The 19,688-nt window shown below is 42.4% G+C and overlaps 1 protein-coding gene across 23 annotated transcripts in view; it reads left to right on the forward strand.

Annotated features, from left to right (window-relative positions):
* Nucleotides 1-19,688, forward strand: part of MICAL3 (microtubule associated monooxygenase, calponin and LIM domain containing 3) — a 229,733-nt gene that overhangs the window by 146,858 nt on the left and 63,187 nt on the right. For 17 of the 23 annotated variants that reach the window (XM_087722862.1, XM_087722863.1, XM_087722865.1 and 14 more), the window contains 5 exons: nt 1,929-2,036; nt 8,390-8,497; nt 11,712-11,898; nt 13,667-13,755; nt 15,758-15,845. In XM_087722862.1, coding sequence (XP_087578988.1) covers nt 1,929-2,036; nt 8,390-8,497; nt 11,712-11,898; nt 13,667-13,755; nt 15,758-15,845 — 580 coding nt within the window. The remainder of the gene's footprint in view (nt 1-1,928; nt 2,037-8,389; nt 8,498-11,711; nt 11,899-13,666; nt 13,756-15,757; nt 15,846-19,688) is intronic. The other 6 variants (XM_087722873.1, XM_087722879.1, XM_087722882.1 and 3 more) reach the window with 2 other exon arrangements.

Raw genomic sequence — 19,688 nt, forward strand, 5'->3', positions numbered from 1 at the left:
ATGCTTCTGGCACTAATGAGCGGAATGTGGCTTCTGTGGGAAGGAAGTGACTAAATTAAAAAGGATTTTTGATCAAAAGCATGTTTTCTACCTCCAAAGAATTGGGATTGCTTTTTTCAGAGACTGGAAAAGATTCAACCAGTTGTTAGCAGAACATTGCTTGGCCAGTCTGGAGCAGAATTATGTCTGCAAGTATTTATTAGGTTTGGGCAACTATATTTTTGTAAAATGACCTTCTTCAGGAGTAGCTAAACCCAAGAAATCAGAAAGTACTGTATTTTTCGGACTATAAGACACACTTTTTTGTCTCCTAAAAGGGGGTGAAAATGTCTGTGCGTCTTATAGACTGAATATTGCTGAAGCTCCGCCTACCAGCTGGACATTTTTTGGCATCCAACATGCCCCTTTCTCAGATTTTTTTTTTTTTTGCTAGTTTTGAGGCTTTTTCAGCCCGTTTTTGAGGCTTTTTTGGTCCGTTTTTCCAAAAACAAGTGGGCCGAAAAAAGCCTCAAAGACGAGCTAAAAAAGTCTTGAAAATGAGCCAAAAAAGCCAAAATAAACAGGCCCCAAAGCCCCCAAAATGAGCCAAAAAGCCTTGAAAATGGGTAGAAGAAAGGCTGGAAAAGGACCAAAAAAAGGCCCCCCAAAAGGTCCGAAAATGAGGCATGCAGAGGCCAAAAAGCTTTTTTCTTGTTGTTTTCCTCTCCTAAATTTAGGTGCATCTTATAGTCAAGTGCATCTTATAATCTGAAAAATACGGTAACTTAACCCATAACAGGGTTTAAACCCAATTTAAAAATGGTTGTTAAAAAAAAAGAACAAATCAAATTCCTGCATTCGCTCTGCTTCATTAATCTGATTCTCGATGCCAGGAATTCAGTCATATATTATCCATTGAAAATTAGAATGCATTCTGAAACAATTCTTAACACACCCTCTGAATGTGTTGAGACTGCAGATCCTAAAATTTCAGTGTCTTGAAACTCTGGTATTTGCTGTCTAAGCACAATGCAGAGGGCGCCAGATTCAGGAAAACTAGCATATACTTCCTAGTCTTGTGTAAGCTACTGCAGTGTCAAATTCTGTCCGTTCAGCTATCAGTTTTGGCTTATAGAGTCAAACCCCACATTAATCCTGATGGTATAAAAAGCAATCTCCTCTTTTGATACATTCCAATCAGCAGCTTTGCCATAAGGCTGTAAAAATTCATCTCTTCAAAAAACCCAATCTTTTTGTTTTTCGTTGTGTTTTATAGCCACAATATTTCTGTTTATTATTACCAAATGATAATCTTCTACAAGGGTGGCTCAGTGGTTAAGACGTTGAGCTTGTCGATCAGAAAGGTCGGCAGTTTGGCGTTTTGAATCCCTAAAGCTGCGTAACGGAATGAGCTCCCGTTACTTGTCCCAGCTTCTGCCAACCCAGCAGTTCGAAAGCACGTAAAAAAATGCAAGTAGAAAAATAGGAACCACTTTGGTGGAAAGGTAACATTGCTCTGTGCGCCTTCGGCGCTTAGTCCTGCCAGCCACATGATCACAGAGACGTCTTTGGACAGCTGGCTCTTCGGCTTTGAAACAGAGCTGAGCACCGCCCCCTAGAGTCAGGAACGACTAGCGCATATGTGCGAGGGGAACCTTTTTTTAAACTACTACATAAACTTTTCAGAAAGATTTCCCAGATTTTCTTCAGAGCAGATTGTTGACTACAGTGTAGTAAAAATTTTTCCAAATCCCCCAATCCTCATCAATTTGGATAGTTCTTCATTTCCAGAATTTGAGCTAAACATGACAGGAAAGCGCTCATGGTGAGCACTTAGGCTCCATTGTTTCCCCGCTGAAAGCATCTGATATATTGAAGGTTGGATGGATTTCATTTTCCCGTGGCTTTTAAACATGTCATCGCCTGACTTTCTCGCCTTTATTTTGTAGCCAGAGACTGAGCGAGCTCGTCGATCGGTTGTCGAGCAGTGGGAGCTCTCCTGTAGCCTCCGCTCTTCCAGCCGCCCCGCTTCTCCCTCATCTGATTCCCTCAGACAGGTAGCATGGTGTGGGGCTTCTCGCTACACCTGGCTGCATACATGAGCCTGCTGTTGAATAGACCTCAGGCATCTCCAAGGTCTCTGCTTTGGCGAAGCTGAGCTTAATTCTGTTTTGCTTGCGAATGAGAAAGCTTAGGCTGCTTTATACCTAGGGTATGCCAAGGCTTATAGAAATCGGTACCGATGTGCATCTTGCCTGTCTTAACCTCACTGGCTCTATTTCAGAGTATGCCTCCAATGACTATTCACAAAACACAAGGACACACACCACGGAGGTCTTCAAGAAGCTTCTTCCTTCTAATATTGTTATTTGCAATGTATTGGACTGCTCGAGGCATCCCTGGGGCTCAAAATGACCAAACTATGGTTTGGTTAGCAAGTATATTTCTTCTCACCTGACACCACTCTTATCTCAGGATTGTAGCCTTTTGTTCTCACTTTTGAAGTACTTGTAATTGTGACGACTGAAGTTGCATGGCTACTTACAACCAGGGGTGGACTTCAAAAATTTCAGCTACGGGTTCTCTGCCCGGTTACTCGGTGAGCGTGGGCATGGCCTAGTCGGCCTCCTGCACTAGGGGAGAGTGTTGTTTTTGCCTTTCCTGGGCTCCGGAGGCTTTCCTCAAGCCTCTGGGAGGGTGAAAACTGCCTCCCCTGACTCCGGAGGGCCGTTTTTTCCCCCTCCCCGAGCCTCCGCACAGGCCCTGCACTTACGTCGCATTCATAACGGGCTGCATGGAGACTCCTGGGAAGAGAGGGGGCAGCCAGGGATGGAATTTGGAGGTTCTATAAACCATCCATAATGTTAGCTATGGGTTCTCCTGAACCTGTTTTTTGGAAAGTAAAAAAACGGAGACCAATAAGTGAAGAAATGAAATGCTTATCACTCACCTTGTTGAAACAAGCTCATGAATGTTCCAACCCACCCAGGCTGCCCCCTCAGCTGTTCACCTCCCAATGACCCTGACTTGTTATAATCTACCCATGACAAGACTCATTGATGACTTACACCTGGCCCAACACTCATTGATGACTTACATCTGGCCCATCACAAAACCCATCACAGACTCTCATTTGATACACCCACACCTGAACTCTTGTAAACAAAAAACTGACACTGGCATCTCCTAAACTCTGTTACCTATCCTGCTAACAAAACATTCAGAAACCAACCCATAAGCTCGGAGAATTAACCTTCACTCTCATCTTACACACAGGTTACAGATATTTGCCACTATTGCAAACATACATTTATTATTGAAACTGTAGAATCCACTTCTAATCTTATTTTCTTGTGTGTCAGTTCGCTTTTATTTGGGTAGCAGAAGGAGATATAGTTTTGAGTGGGTATATCGAATGTGATGGCTAAATTTACAGGTATCCAGAAACACTTTCTGGTTGGAAGACTGGGAATATATATCTCCCATTCCAAGCAAAAAAAAAAAGGAAATCTTCCAACCAGATTTTGGGTAGGAAATCAAGACTTAAGAGGCCTCTGCAGTCATTTCCTCTGATTGAGGCAGAACCAATTTAAACCAATTACTAAAAAACTTTTGGTGACCCACAGGTCACACATTTTCTCCAGCCTTTCCAAATGAAAAGGAAGAAGCATTTACAAGTCACAATCTACTCTCTGTGAGTTAAAGACTTGCTGACAAGCAGAGAGTAACTGGTTTCTGGCAGTTATCCAACATAATTGGCCAATTATGCAGCCAGTACATGATTAAGACAGAAGGTCATAATGTATGGAAATAGGCAGGGTTTTCAAAGGACCTTAATTTGCCAGACTTCAAGATAACATGCAATTTTTAGAAGACTTGCTTGCTTCATTCATACAGAAACAGGAAGTAGCAACATTATCTTCCAAACAATTATTACTTCATGGTTGATGATTGCAAGGTGAGATGATAATCCATAGATTAGCCAGGCTCGTAGATGTTCCTGAAATGTGGGGTATAGTGAAAAGGAAAGGAAATTGTGAAGAATTTCAAATTAGATGAATAGGCAATGACATAATGAATAAACTCCAAAAACTGCAGGAGATTTATGATAAAGAAGGCAAGAATCTCATCATTATGTACAGCATACATTGTTGAAGTCCAAATTCTCTGTGATTTCTCCAGCAAAAAAAGCAGGAGGTAGGGTGTTGTGTTCTTACGTAAAATTTTGCAGTCACAATAAAAGGTAGTTTAAGAATTACAGATTATAAGGTAATCAGCCAGGGTTTTAATAATTGTATGTAAATCTGTGGGGTCCCTTTTTCTGAATAATGTGTACAATTTTGATATCCCAACTCAAAATGGACATTGAAGAACTTCCTCTACAAGGCTGAGACTAATTTGTGAGTTTTAGTTGAAGAACATCATACTGTAAGATATTTTCTGGGAACATAGGATAGGCTTACATAATTTTGCACATTATGGGGATTTTTCTTTGACATATTGCTAGAATTATGTCACAGGTGATTGGCAGCAGAGTTGGGGATAGATTAAACAATTTCATCACACTGATTCCGGTAAACACTGAATTTCATGAGCTTTAATGGTTCTTTAAAAAGAGACAAAATAAATCCAAAGAAACAGAAAAAGATTTGTAGAAACCTCAGTCCACCTAGTTTATTTATCATGGTGAGATAGGCAGCAAACAAATTTAATAAATAAAACAAATAAATAAAATTATTAGATTGATATCCCTTCTTTACTTGTACAACTCTAATGTTCCTGTCCCCTATTTCCCCAACAATAACCCTGTATGATGGATTGGGCTGAGATAGAGGGACCATCCCAAAGTTGCTCACTTGGCTTTCGTGTCTAAGGAAGGCCTAGAACTCACTGGCCCAAGGGACTGCCATGAAAAGAGCAAAGGACCGGCAATGATGCCTCTGCCAGTATAAACAGAGCTTGGGAGGGCTGCATGCTGCCCACCTGAGCTCCACTTTTGCTGGCAGAGCATTTGGACCACCAGAGGTACACCCCCCCCCCAACACGAGTGATGTCGAGTTGACCACACACACACAAGCCACCAGTGGTGGGATTCAAATAATTTAACAACCGGTTCTCTGTCTTAATGACCAACTGGGTAAGCGGGTGTTGGTGGTCATGTGACTGGGTGGGCGTGGCCAACTCAACGTCACTCAGGTCGATGGGCGCTTTGCCTCAACTGTTACAATGTAATAAAGATTAACCGGAGAGGAAGTTTCTGTAAGCAAGGCAATAAAGATTAGGCTAGAAACAACACCAGAATGTTTCCTTCCTGCCTGTCTTATAGGATTTGCCCTGTAAAGTGGAAAAAAACAAAATGAGATTTCTTCCAACAACCAGTTCTCTGAACTGCTTAGAAAGTTAACAGCCGGTTCTCCTGGATAGGTGCGAATTGGCTGAATCCCGCCACTGCTAACCACGCCCCCCCCCACCTCCTGAGAACAAACACAACCCTGATGTGTCCCTCAATGAAATTGAGTTTGACACTCCTGGACTAATGGATATCAGTTCAGGAGTTGGGTTGGGGCAAAACAGATGGCAGGTCTTTTAATCTTCTATATGTGTCTAGTTGTAGTTGGCTGACTATTTTAGCCCTAAGTGGAGACACAGTCCCAAATTATGATCAGAAGAACTGAAGACATTATAGTCACAGCAGCTTTTACAGTCATGGTAGTTGGGCAATAAGGAAACGTACTTCTGCATATCCACCCAACATCAGATTGGAGAAGGACAAAGCTATCATACCTTTTCTACTACTTCAGTCAACTCAAGATGGCAAAAGGGAGAGCTTGCTGGTCTTACTTAGCCTGTGTTCTTCTGTGCAAAGGAAATTAATGTATAATAGTTGGAACATCCTTTGTTTTTGAAACGACTGAACTGCTGGATGGTTCTACTTTGTTTTTGAATCTCTTTTCAAACTTGTTTTTCTTGAAGAGGTGCCATCCAACATCAATCTGTTTTTCGTTTCCCATGGAGGTGTTGGCAGAATGCATTTTGTGCAACTTGTCAAACAAAAGCTTTTTCTCTTCCAATATAGCTCTCGGATGATCATCCTGTCCATTTTTTTCTGTAGTGCAGTTTGATTTATAGGGTGCTTTTAGAAGCCTGCAGAAATGCTCTTCTTCTTGAGTTAATATCAGCAATTTTCACATTAATTGTCTCTTTCCTGCTGTCGTCTTTTTTGTTTCCCTTCCAAAATATCCTTTATTCAGAACACACAATTCCCAAGCGTATGTCTTTGGATAGCATAGTATCCAAATAGTTGGATATTGCTTTGAATAACATTCTTCTGTGTACTGTATATGCCTGAAATAGCAGCACAACTTTTTTCTAACACATATATGTTTCAGCCGGGGAACATCACCATATTTTTCAGAGTATAAGATGCATCTTTTCCCCCCTAAAAGAGCGTGGAAAGTTGGTGCGTCTTATACACCAAATGCAGTCATTTTTGGCCTCCTGAAACCCTGCCCCACAAAAACTGAGGCATTTTTCCCCATGCCCCCTGAAGCACTCTGCAGGCTTCAGCAGGGCCGGAGGAAGGCAAAAACGCCCCTGTTTTTGTGAAAAACAGGCCATTTTTTGCAAAAACTGAAGCGTTTTTGCCTCCCCCCAGCCCTGCTGAAGCCTGCAGAATGCTCCTGGGGGCTGGGGAGGGCAGAAACTTTTTTTCTTACTTACCTCTTCAAAATCTTGGTGCGTCTTATACACTGCTGTGTCTTATAGTCTGAAAAATACAGTAGTTTATATTTAGCAAAACTGTGGTAATAGAAGCACGTTTTTAACTCTTTAATGTTCCTTGGGTGGTTTTCTTACATTTGGATTGTCTCACTTTGAGCAAATACAGCGCTCATCTCTTATTGAATCGGGAGTTTACTCCTATTCTCTTGCCTTGTGTGCATCATCAGGGCCAAGGTACTGCTAGAATCTAGTACCTGTCTGGGGGCTATGCCTGGTTTTCAACATAGAGATAAATACAGCACATTGGATAAATAGGGTGTTGGAGAAACTTTGGTCTTTGTTTGGTAAAAACATACAGTATTTTTTGGTGTACAAGACACACATTTTTCCCTCAAAAAAAAAGAGGCTGAAAATCTGGGTGCATCTTATACACTGTATACAGCATTTTTTGCCTCCTGAAACCCTGCCCCCTTCACCAAAACGGCCGTGCATAGCTTGTAGGAAGCTTTTAGAGAGCTCTTGAGGGCTGGAGAGGGCAGAAATGAGCAAAAAAGGGCCTGCTGTTTGCTCAATTTTACCCCCCCCCCCAGCCCCCAGGAGCACTTTATAAGCTTCCTAAACGCTATCCGTGTCCTTTTTGGGGGGGAAATGGGCCTGTTTTTTGCTCATTTTTGGCTCCCCACTCCCCCAGGAGCACTCTGCAAGCTCCCTAAAGGCTATTCAGGCTTTTTTGGAGGGGGGAAACAAAAAACGAATCATTTTGGAAGGTTTGCAGAGTGCAAAAACTTTTTTTTTATTTGCCTCTTCAAAACCTTGGTGCGTCTTATACTCCGGTGCATCTTATACTCTGAAAAATACAATAAATTTAACACAAAAAAATTGTTTGTCACGAAAGTGACTCCCCGCTGGATTGGGACTGAAAGGCGAAAACGGAAGCAGTATGCTCCATCCCATAATTGCGTAGACCAGGTTGTCCTGATAGACCAGTCCCACCGGAGAAAAAAAACACTTTAGTCTTTGAACATCTTCCCATTCCTTGAAGTGTTTTCTGACAAATGAGTCAGTCCAGGGATGGCGAATGGGAGCATGCCCCCGCGTGCTCATCAGGGCCGCAACCTGGAAGAGGAGCTGCCCAGGGGGCTTACGCGGGCTGGAAAATGAACTTCCAGTTTCCAGCACGCGCATGCACACCGGCCGACTAGTCTTCCGGTTACTGGAAGGCATGAACGTGCGACAAACAGCTGGCTGGCGCGCAGCATGCTCACACCGGAAAAAAAGGAAGACCAGCTCTTTCAGTTTCCGGCACGGCCACACGTACGAAGGCCAGCTGATCATCGCGTGTGCATGTGTGCCAGAAACCCAGAAGAGGAATGGGTGACGCTGCACGTGCCACTTCAGGCCCATGTGGCCATAGGTTCAGCATCGCGGAGTTAGTCTCTTCTGCAAATCACATGGAATTGGTTATGGACCGTGAGGGGTTACATTTTGTGCTGCTTATACCACTGGTTGCTGCTGTTTTGCTGGTATCACACCCACTTGCGTGGTCCACTGCCGTGGCATGGTTTGATTAGTTTTTGCACCCTTTTTAAAAAATCCTTTTTTTTTTTCCTTTTGTGGGTTTCAGCGCCATTTATATTGTTTCTCTTTCCATCCATTACCTTCCCTCTCCCCAATTACTTTCACCTGGTAGAAGTATATAAAGATGTATACAGGAGGCGTGAGCTCATTGGCTGAGCAGATAGCCAATCAGCTTCAAAGGAAAGACCAGCCTAAAACCCTGCTAGACAAAAAGGAACTGGTAAGAGAATGACTTGCAGAAAGCAAAGTGTGTTTTGCGAGTGTGATATTTGAAGTTAGGCTCTCTTTCTTCATGGTTTTTTTTTTTTTTTTTAATGGTTTTATTAGCATTTGTAGGCCGCCCTTTTCCCTGAGGGGACTCAGGGCGGCTCACAGAAAACCAGGGAGAGGGGAATACAACATTAAGACAACAACATATAATAAAATAGTAAGCAACATCCATTCATCATTCGGGCGGGGTAGCGATTCTTATCCCCAGGCCTGACGGGCGAGCCAGTTCTTCAAGGCTATGCGGAAGGCCTGGACGGTGGAGAGGGTATGAATCTCCACGGGGAGCTCGTTCCAAAGGGTAGGGGCTACTGCTGAGAAGGCCCTCCTCCTTGTAGTTGCCAGCCGACACTGGCTGGCCGATGGGATGCGGAGGAGGCCTAATCTATGGGATCTTATAGGTCGTAGGGAGGTAATTGGCAGAAGGCGGTCTCTCAAGTATCCAGATCCACTGCCATGTAGGGCTTTATGGGTGATTAATAGCACCTTGAAGCGCATCCGGAGATCGACAGGTAGCCAGCGCAGCTCGCGGAGGATAGGTGTTATGCGGGTGAATCTGGGTGCACCCGCAATCACTCGCGCGGCTGCGTTCTGTACTAGCTGAAGTCGCCGGATGCTCCTCAAGGGCAGCCCCATGTAGAGCACATTGCAGTATTCCAGCCTAGAGATCACAAGGGCCCGAGTGACTGTTGTGAGGGCCTCCCGGTTCAGGTAGGGTCGCAACTGGCGCACCAGGCGTACCTGGGCGAATGCCCAGGTCATCATCTCATAATAAAGCATTTCTCGCCCCCTCCCCCCCCTTGGTGCTTTAGCTGAGGTAGTCAGGCGTCTATGGAGCTTCTCAATCATCCAGGTCACGGTTATCCCAAAGCTGCTTTTCAAAGGGCAACTGGACTTCCTTGATTTCTCCCCTTCCCTCCCCCCCCCCCGCCCCCCACTTTTTTGAAGACAGCAAAATCCACATTTTGGACAGAGAGGATCGCTGGTATGAAAGAAAGAACAAAGAGGCCATCTGTGTTAAAATTGAACAGCCCTCTCTCAACACAGGGGGAGGCAGAAGACATCACCCATCTCTTGTCTACAACACAGTCCTTTTAGCAGTCCAAAGAAAGTTGTGGCCTGCGGGTGACCTGTGGAACTGGCAGCCGACTCAGACAGTGAGGAGGTTGGGGAGGAATAGGAGCCAGTCCTGAGGGCTGAGAAAAGCTCAGATGAGGGCTGTGCGCCGGAGGCAGAGAGGGAGCTGGACAGCAGCGAGGCAGAGGAACAGCTGGAGCCTGTTCCCAGTGTGTGCATGCTCAGAGCTGCCAGAAGACAACAATTAAGAAAGCAGGGTCAATTCAGGAGTAAAGCCACACCTTGGGGGTGATTGGCCCCTCCCATAGGAAAAAAAAGAGAGGAGTGAACGGAGAGTGGGCTTCTACAGGAAACAATTTGTTATTTTGGCCGGGTCAAGAGTGGAAAGATCTGTTTGTAACTATAAGAGACTCTGTGCCAAGTTTTGCCTTGCCCTGCATTTGGAAGTTATTTGGCAGCTTGCCAAATGAGATAAGGTTCGTATTCGATAAACAACCCTTTGAAAGACTGCTTGCTAAACCTCGTGGACTGTGAATGAAAGGCAGTCACAGTCGTGTAAATAAAAGGGGGTTGCCGGGACCAAGACTCCGCTTCTTGCTTGTTAAGGAAGCCTGGGTAGCAATAGCAATAGCAGTTAGACTTATATACCGCTTCATAGGGCTTTCAGCCCTCTCTAAGGGGTTTACAGAGTCAGCATATCGCCCCCACAGTCTGGGTCCTCATTTCACCTACCTCGGAAGGATGGAAGGCTGAGTTAACCTTGAGACGGTGAGATTAGAACCGCTGAACTGCAGATAACAGTCAGCTGTAGTGGCCTTCAGTACTGCACCCTAACCACTGCGCCACCTCGGCTCTCTCGGGTAGGAACAACACTCATTTGCACTCTGATTCAGGTGGCCCTTGAGGGTACAGGTAAACTCCAAGGGTCCTCAATGACTCTCAGAGAGCTAAAGAACAGCCTTCAGGATGCCAGATGACCAGATGACTTCAAAAATATAAACCTTTTCATTCCCCATCATTCAATCAGATCTGAAGAAGCTTCTTGGATGAGAACCACAACATCTTCAAGGGGAAAAAAACCCCAAGAAAGTCCAAGTTCAAGGGGAGGGGGGGAAACCCAAGAAATCTTTTTGAAAAGCACTTTTGGGACAGCTAGTCAGACATACCTGTTTCGGTTCCTGACTCTTGTAAAGGCTCCTATGAATAAAAGATGAGTGGAGAGATAGATTGTGTCTTTAGGATGAAACATGTGGACGCCACTCGATATCAGTTCAGTTCAGTTCAGTTTATTAAATTTCTATGCTGCCCTTTCCCCCGAAGAGGAGTCAGGGCGGCTCACAACTCGAACCGGGGAGGGGGATACAGACAAAAGATTTAAAACAACAACATAACAATATATAATTTAAAACTCACAACAGTCATACCATTCGAGACGGGGGGAACAGCTCTTTAGCCCCAGGCTTGTCGGAACAACCAGGTTTTGAGGGCTTTGCGGAAGGCCTGGAGGGTGGTGAGGGTTCGAATCTCCACGGGGAGTTCGTTCCAGAGGGTTGGAGCAGCCACAGAGAAGGCTCTCCTCCAGGTAGTCGCCAGTCGACACTGGCCGGCAGATGGGATTCAGAGGAGGCCTAATCTGTGGGATCTAATCGGTCTAGTGGAGGTAGTTGGCAGATATCATATATAGACTGGTTGAAACTCTCGTCTTGGTAGATGAGGAGGTTTATTACCATTGCAATTTCTGTATCACAAATATCTCTTTCACAATAAGCCTACAAAGTAAATAATTATTTCCTCCCTTAGAGATGGGAGGTAGGTCAACAAGACTCTATGAATTATTTATATATCCTCTAATCCATCAAATGCCATGGGACTTGTTGTATAATTCGGGTAGAAGTGAAACAGGTTCCTGTATCATTTGCCAACCGTTTCTCACTGTCTCAGGATCCTTGATTTATTGTAAGTTCCTCTGTTTTGGGCATTCTCTGGAGCATCGTCTGTAGAAAATTTCAAGACCACCCAAGAGAAAATGAAATGGCTTCCATGGGAGTAGAAGCAAACTTACAAGGCTTTCCTTGCTTCTCTCACTTTAGGGTTCATTAAAAAAAGAATTCCCCCCCAATGTTGGAGGCAGTGATGTCTGTTACTTCTGCCACAAGCGGGTTTATGTGATGGAGAGGCTCAGCGCTGAGGGCAAATTCTTCCATCGCAGCTGCTTTAAATGTGAATACTGCGCCACCACTCTACGCTTGTCCTCCTATGCCTACGATTTGGTGGACGGTAAGTGAAATTTTCTTGGAGGTTGAATTTTGCTTCTGTCTTCTGGGACTGCATGTCTGCAGAAATAGATCTCGGGATATGTCGTTGGAGGAAGGAGAGGGTAGTTGTTCTGGGAAAAATTGGAGGAGGAGGAGGTTATGTGTATCACCTTGAGCTCTTGACAGAATACAAACACATACCATGTTTCCCTGAAGATAAGACAGGGTCTTATTTTCTTTTGACTCCTGAAATAAGCACTTGGCCATACTTTTGAGGAGATTTTATTATTTTGGAGGTGCAGGAGGTGGCGAGCATGGTCACTTCATGGCTGCTGCTGTGTTGCAATATTTTCAGGGAGGGCTTATTTTAGCCCATGTACTCAAAAGTCCGATTGGACTTACTATCTGGGGAGGTCTTATTTTCAGGGAAACAAGATATTAATATCTAGGTTTATATTAAAGCTAGATACTAAAAGTATCTATACTAAAGAATACTCTAGGTATAGATCTAGATATACTAACCTCTTACAAAAACACCAAGTGAGACTGCTCAGTTTATTTGCAATGAACAACAGTTGCTCCTTTCTCTCACAGAAAGGAGCCTTTAAGCTTTAAAGACAAAAGAACAGGTACTTTTAAATCTCAGCTGTAGATTTTCAATAGAGAAGGGATAAAATACCTATGATTCAACTCCTAATTCTTCCATAGAGAAGGGATAAAATACCTATGATTCAATTCCTAATTGATGTTAATGTTGTGGAAAACATTGCTTAATAATTAGCAATGTTGGTTACATTTTACATTTACAATGATACTATCTCAGTGCAGTGCTCAGAGACTGCAGATCTTTGCAGCCACATATTAGATTTCTCTTGTGAGATCTCATAAGATGCTAACAGAGATATTCCCTGGGGAGAGGAATAGCCAGTTTCTCAACTTTTAAGATTTTTGTGATTAGACTGCCATAACTTTCCATAGGGAAGTGTCCTCAGAGAATCTTCAGAAGGTTTAGTGCAGGAGTGTCAAATTGGATTTCTTCAAGGGCCGGATCACATTGTAGTTCTTCTCTGCAGGCTGGCCCGGGGGGTAAGGTGGGGGAGAGGGGACGACCGCCTCCTGCAGCACTCTGCCGGCCAGAACAGGGCATGAAGACCCCCGCCCTGCCCCATTTTGGCTTCCAACGGCACCGTGGGTTGCTCCTTTGCTATTTCCAGGCCAGCCCCATAGGCCAGATTTAAACACCCCTGGTTTAGTGGGTCATCAGAGGTTCTTGAGGTTCAGGAGCAGATCTGTTGGCTGTTGGAATATTTAAGACAAATATTTAAAACGTATAGTTGAAAACCACCTGCCTTGGCATGACACATTCCAACAGTTTCCCCCCATTCTTCATCCCTCAAAGTTTCCCAGAGTTTCTTGTAAGCAAGTAGCCTGTTTGGAGTTAATGCCTAGCCCTTCTGTTTTTGCATTCATTTTTCTAGCAGTTTTTCTGCCAGATTTTCATGTGATACAGCCTTTGTTCCTCAACAGTAGTGCTTTGTTTGGGATAACATTCAAGTTTCCCTGGGATGCTCGGGTGGCTAACTGGGTGTTGGTTAATAGATGTCAAGGAAATGTAGGAAAATGGATTATTTTTGAAGCTGGAATCAGTTAACTTAAATTCAACTTTGGGGACGTAATTACATAGGTGACATGACAAAGTAGACATGATAGAAGGAAGCTCCTGCATTGCAAGTGTTAAACAACTGTGGTTTTCGCCTATTATCTTATTGTTCTCCTTGATCTGTTTGTAGGAAAATTCTACTGCAAACCTCACTACTGTTACAGGCTTTCAGGTTATGCCCAGAGGAAGAGGCCAGCAGTGGGTCCATTGTCAGGAAAGGTAAGGTGGAGTTTTATTTTTTATTATTAACAGAGTTGCTTCTTGGTATTAAGCATGGCTTTGAGTCGCTTGTAAGGGGAGGGTTAATTTTAAACCTTGCAGACTACGCAAGAATGTGTCAGTGGATGTAAAATTATACTTCCCTGTAGTCAAAATTGAAAATATCTTATAGAATCATAAAAATACTCTCCTTTACATTATTTCCCGTATGCTCAAGCATTTCACAAAAGAGGAGTTTTTGAGTCAAAATCTGCAAGGCTGGCTGCTAATGAGTATGTCCTCCAAATGTTTTGGACTATCTCTTTCATAAAAGTGAGGCAAAATGGGCCGTGGAAAGGATTTATGGAAACTGTAAGCCAAAATACGTAGAAGACATCAGGATCTATACCTCAATCCAGAATATTAGGTCAACTAGATGAAGGAATAAATTAAAACAGTAACATGTTCATTTTTTCTGTATGGTTGACTTTATATTCTTTCTTTGCATATAAAACTTTATATAATGTCAAATGGCCAAATCTGCATCTATAAATCCACGTTTTAGTTTGTTTGTTTATATATATTGTATGTATATATGTATATATGTACGTACATAAGTATATCCACCTAAGATTTAAGGACTCCCTATCCTTTTAGCCTTCTGGAAGTTAATGAAAACTTGGCTGTTTCCACCAAGATTGGGTTAGGATGGGGTTGAGTCAGGGGGTCAATAGTATGATTGGTCTGTCACCTGATGAAAAGAGTATATATTTTTTTTACTGGTTGCTGTAAGCTGTCTAGGATCCTTATGTAAGATAGGCAGCCACATACGTTCTTTAAATAAATAAAGATATAAGTGAAATAAGGAAATAAGTGATCATGTTATCTACCTATTATCCATGGAGCATTGATGATGAAGGGACTCGTGAATTATATTAGGGTGGCCAACTTCCAGCTCATGACTGGTTTCATCCCTAACCTTTTGCCAGTAGACGTTGTTAGCCATTCGCCATCTGATTCACAATCTGTCGCAGATTGTCTTTGCTGATGGATTGGATGGTGGTGGTTTGGGGGTTAAGAAACTGACGAAATGGACTTGTATGCATTTGTAGGCTGATGCAACCTAATAATAGGTTGTTGTCAAGCTCCTGCCCCCCCCACCCTTCATTTTGAATGTCCTTCTGGTATCTTTGGATCAAAGAGCAGCTTTTGGTCAGTTTTGTCCTCTGGCAGAAGCAGCCTGTTTCCCAGCAATCTATTGAACATGGATGGGAGTGAAGGAAGTAGATGCAAAGACCAGAGTATATAGGAAAAAAAAGGAATATCAATAGGAGACGAATGAGCTGGAGAAAGCTGAAGGAGTTGTAGGGTTTGATAAACAATCTTCAACTGTACGTTCTGTTTCAATGAAACATACCCACCCCTCCCCATAGCCAGCAGAGGACGATATGCCGAAAATCAGTTATCAGTTCCACAAAGCTGTCTTTGTTTTGAAGGAATCAAAAGTAATATAATGAATCAAATCGTGATTAAGTAGGATCTCAGAAGCTCACCACTGCAAACACGTTCAGCTTTTTAAGCAAAACGGTGTCACCCCTTGTTCATATGCATTTACCTACACTTGGGATGCAGTGGCTCAGTGGCTGAGACACCGAGCTTGTCGATCAGAAAGGTTAGCAGTTCGGTGGGTCGAAACCCTAGTGCCGCATAACGGAGTGAACTGTTACTTGTCCCAGCTTATGCCATCCTAGCAATTCTAAAGCACGTAAAAATAGAAAAATAGGAACCATCTTTGGTGGGATGGTAGCAGAGTTCCGTGCACCTTCGGCGTTTGGTCATGCCGGCCACATGACCATGGAGACATCTTCGGACAGCGCTGACTCTTCGGCTTTGAAAGGGAGATGAGCACCGCCCCCTAGAGTCGGGAACGACTAGCACATACAGTATGTGCGAGCGGAACATTTACCTTTACCTTATCTACACTTAACGTTGTCTATTTCCTTACGTTTTCCCCTCCCTCCAGGACAACAAAGGGACTGTACAGGACAACATGGCGGCTGATGGTGCAGGGCGTGCCAATTCCATCTCAGCCTCGTCAGAGAAGACCCCAGGTAGCTCTGCTTCCTTGTTTGGCAAGATGATGCGGTACTCGCTCTGCGTCTTTGGCAGAGTTAGGGAGGCAAGCCAGTTGCTGCAGGGCACATTTTCTTCCATTGGGTACCACATAGCCCAAAATCCTTTGGACTCCTTTTTCATGTGCCAGCTGGTAGCATTTGGAGTCCCCTTTCTCTATGTCCAGTCGGAGATCCTTGTGCAGATACTGGGAGAGTTTTTATCGGCACTAGGCTATTAACCACAGCATTGTAACCCTGATTTGTTTGGGGAGACGCTTGGAGACCAATATGTATATGAAGGGAGGGGGAGCAACGTAGTTTTAGATACAAATCTCTTAAAAAACGACCTTTAAAAATTATTGTTTTGAATCTGGTTCAGGTAAACACAGACAACCAGTTCATCATTTCCTTATGGTGGGTCCAGTTTTTCAAAAGAATTGATCTGTGAAATGGGTAACTGATGGATTATTTATGATGTTAGCGTTGATTGAAAAGGCTTGGAATAATGGCTTCATTAATTAAATTTCTGTGTTTACCCAAACTCTTGACTACTGTATCCCTGTATCCCCTGACTCTCACTAATGTGGTACCCGAATAGCAAAACATCAAAACCTCACTGATAATCCTTCTTGATTTCTCTGACAGTTTGAGCGGGTCCCCATTGCCTTTAACTCTAGTGGGCTCTGAGGTCAACCAGCTCTCATCTCCTCTGCCTAAATATGGGGGCTTTGTGGTGGTCCAGGAATGGGCTGCCCAGTCAAAGTGCTATTGAGAGGATTCTGCTTGACCTTGACATGGATGCTTCCTTCAAGGAAGCGTTTTGTGCCAAAAACGTTCATGCCACTGGGCTGTTCTTTTGAACTGCTGGTAACCAAACTGGAAGGAAACCTGAAGGAAAATCGGAATGGATTTAGTTCTGGGTCTGGAAAACTGTGGGCCTATTTAGTTTATGGCCAACATTTGGGAATGAAGCCATGATGGTTTGGCCTTCGAATGAATATTTAAAAGACATTAAGACTTTCTTTTTTAAAAAAATGCATGAACAAATTGTAATAGCATGACTTGAGTCTTGGGGTTTTCCATTAATGTAATTGCTTAATTATTGAGTGAATCCCTTAAAAGGAGTTTAAACCTAGTAGTCCAGACAAATATTGAAAGGGCAGGCTTAATTTAAATTGGTTATTTGATAGGACAATTTCGGTAATTTGCAAATGGAGCAAATTGCCTATGAACTAGATTTCTAATAACGCTAGGGAGCTTCTGACTTATTTTTCTCAGTTTAATTTGAGTTAATGGCTGGTGTAGATTCTTCAGAAGCTACTTAACCTGTTCCCTGCTAGTCAGGAGAGAAAATTGACATCTGTCATTTTCGTGACTGTCTGCACAGTAGAGTAGCATTTCAGTAGTGAGTGATAAGTATAAGAATATATATATATATATATATATATATATATATATATATATATATATATATATATATATATATATATATATACACATACATACATACATACATACATACACACACACACGCTACACTAAGCAACTAGAGAGTACTTTATATATTTATAGTGTGGCTTCAGGGGTCAAATAGCTATTTTGCTAGTATGTGTGTTTTTACATGTTTGAATTATAGAAGTAATATTATAAGCATCCTACTAAACTGATTATAGCAATAATTAAAGCATGAATTAATCCTGTGCTTTGTGGTATAAATGCTTTATGACTTTTGGTGATAGTTAAAGTTATTCCAAATCATCGCCTACCAGCGTGGACTCAGAGCTGAGGAAATGTTGAATTTTATCTAGGTCAGACTGGACATCTTAGGATTTTTCAAACCTAGCTTGTTTCCAAAAAAACAGGTCTTGCAAAATCTTGTGCAAATCTTGAATTGCTATCAAGAATAAAGAGAGGGGATTTTTCTAACTGCCAATGAGAGAAACTGGAATTAAAGCAAATTGGCATTTTGAAGTGTGCAAACTATTTCTGATTTTCAAGAGAAAGTGGCAGGGGGATTACTAATATATTAGAAATGCTGGACAAACTCTGTACCTCCTACTAATTTATGTTTGTGGTCAGCTGTCCATTCCAAGCTCTTGGTTCAGAGTGGGCCAGGGCATGAGGGTGGAGTGTTGCTCTTTTGTTGTTTGCATGTTTCAAGCAAGTTAGCATTCAATGTTTGCTTGGTTACTATGGAATTTTAAATCTCTACTTTCCCTTGTCTATTAGCTAAGAAGAGAATTTTACTGTAATTCAGGCATGTGGTTTAATAGATAAAATAGGTACGTCCTGTAAATTATTATTCGTTTTCTTGGCACACGTATCCCTTCCACTTTGCGGATTGTGTTATTGTCATTAGAATATAATTCTAGGTCAAAGATTATCATTCACCGAACTTAAAGTAATACCAATACATTTAGCACAGCTATTACATCAACATATTTCCTCTTCATGGCTGCTTCTGATTTTCAAAGGCCCCTGAAACTGTTTTCCGTGAATTGCTTTTGATGTTCCTGCTATCTGGAGACATTTGACTGTCAAAGGTTGCAGGCTTTCCTGCTGGTCCAAGAGTGATGAAAGCCACAACTGGTGCTTTCTACACTTGAACTCTGACGTACTTATTGCAGTCCTTGTATTAAACCTTTCTTTGTACCCTCCTGGGACTCTTGTGCCAAATAACCGCTTTACTTTTTCCTATATGATGCAGTTGCTGCTGTTGCCAATTAAAACTATGAAAGTCCTTGCTTTTCAGTGGTTATATCCTGTAATCGGTAACCGTTGCCTGTTTCATGCATTTTTTTGATTGTTTTACAGTGAGTGTTAATTTTTTAAATATGTATTTTTAAATACACAAATGTTATTCATTGTTTGTAAAATGTTCTAAAATATGTTGATTGTCCCAAGAGTCTAGTTCAGAGTTCCCAACCTGATGTCTTCCAGATGTATCCTCTAGAACAGGGGTCTCCAAGCTTCGCAACTTTGAAGATCTGTGGACTTCAACTCCCAGAATTCCCCAGCCAGTAATTGAAGTCCACAAGTCTTAAAGTTGTCAAGTTTGGAGGTCCCTGTTGTAGAACTGCCTGTCAATATATGGTCAGTGATGATCCAGCACATCTAGAAAACATCAGATTAAGGGAAGCATATTTCTGAGGCATGGAACGGTCTCATAGATGTAATGAAACTATGGCAATTTTCTTTTCATGAAAAACCTGAATTGTTAACCTGCATAATCCAGGATATCTCCCATGATAAAAAAAAACAACACACAAACGTTTACTTTATTTTTTGAAACCAATATTCTTACTTATGAGACAGAAGTAGTTGACTCCCTTTGGTTTAAGAAGTTAAAATACTGTTCAAGTAATTATGATCTTTCTCAAACTTATTTCCCCAAGATTAATTAAACTACCATCTCTTTTGTTTCCAAGTACTTCAGTTATTAGTTATTCTGGCTCGTGATGATGGGAGGTATAATTCAGTAATCTGGGGGCACTAATGGACTACTCAACACACTGGCCAAGATACTTGGGTCACTAGGAAATTAATCTTTACTTTCATAGATTATGATCTGGATATATATTTAATCACATAATGAGGACAGTATTCTAAGCAGAGATTTTATAAAGCTGCATACCTACTGCATAATGGGATGGAGATCTCTGCTTCTTGATATTCTTGAATGAGCATTGATTGAATTCCTAGTGCCTAGTTGTTAGGCATTTGCTGAAGGATAGAAAAGGGATAGAATGCTAGAATGGGTGAAGGATTCTAGTTTTAGCTGTCGGTTGTAGAACAAAACTTTGGATAATTCACCAAAATTATCAGAGATGGTTCCTAAAC

The sequence above is a fragment of the Thamnophis sirtalis genome, unplaced genomic scaffold (assembly GCF_051295495.1).
Source record: "Thamnophis sirtalis isolate CommonGarterSnake01/CBP01778 unplaced genomic scaffold, rThaSir2_p1.2 scaffold_9, whole genome shotgun sequence".
Classification (NCBI taxonomy): Eukaryota; Metazoa; Chordata; class Lepidosauria; order Squamata; family Natricidae; genus Thamnophis; species Thamnophis sirtalis.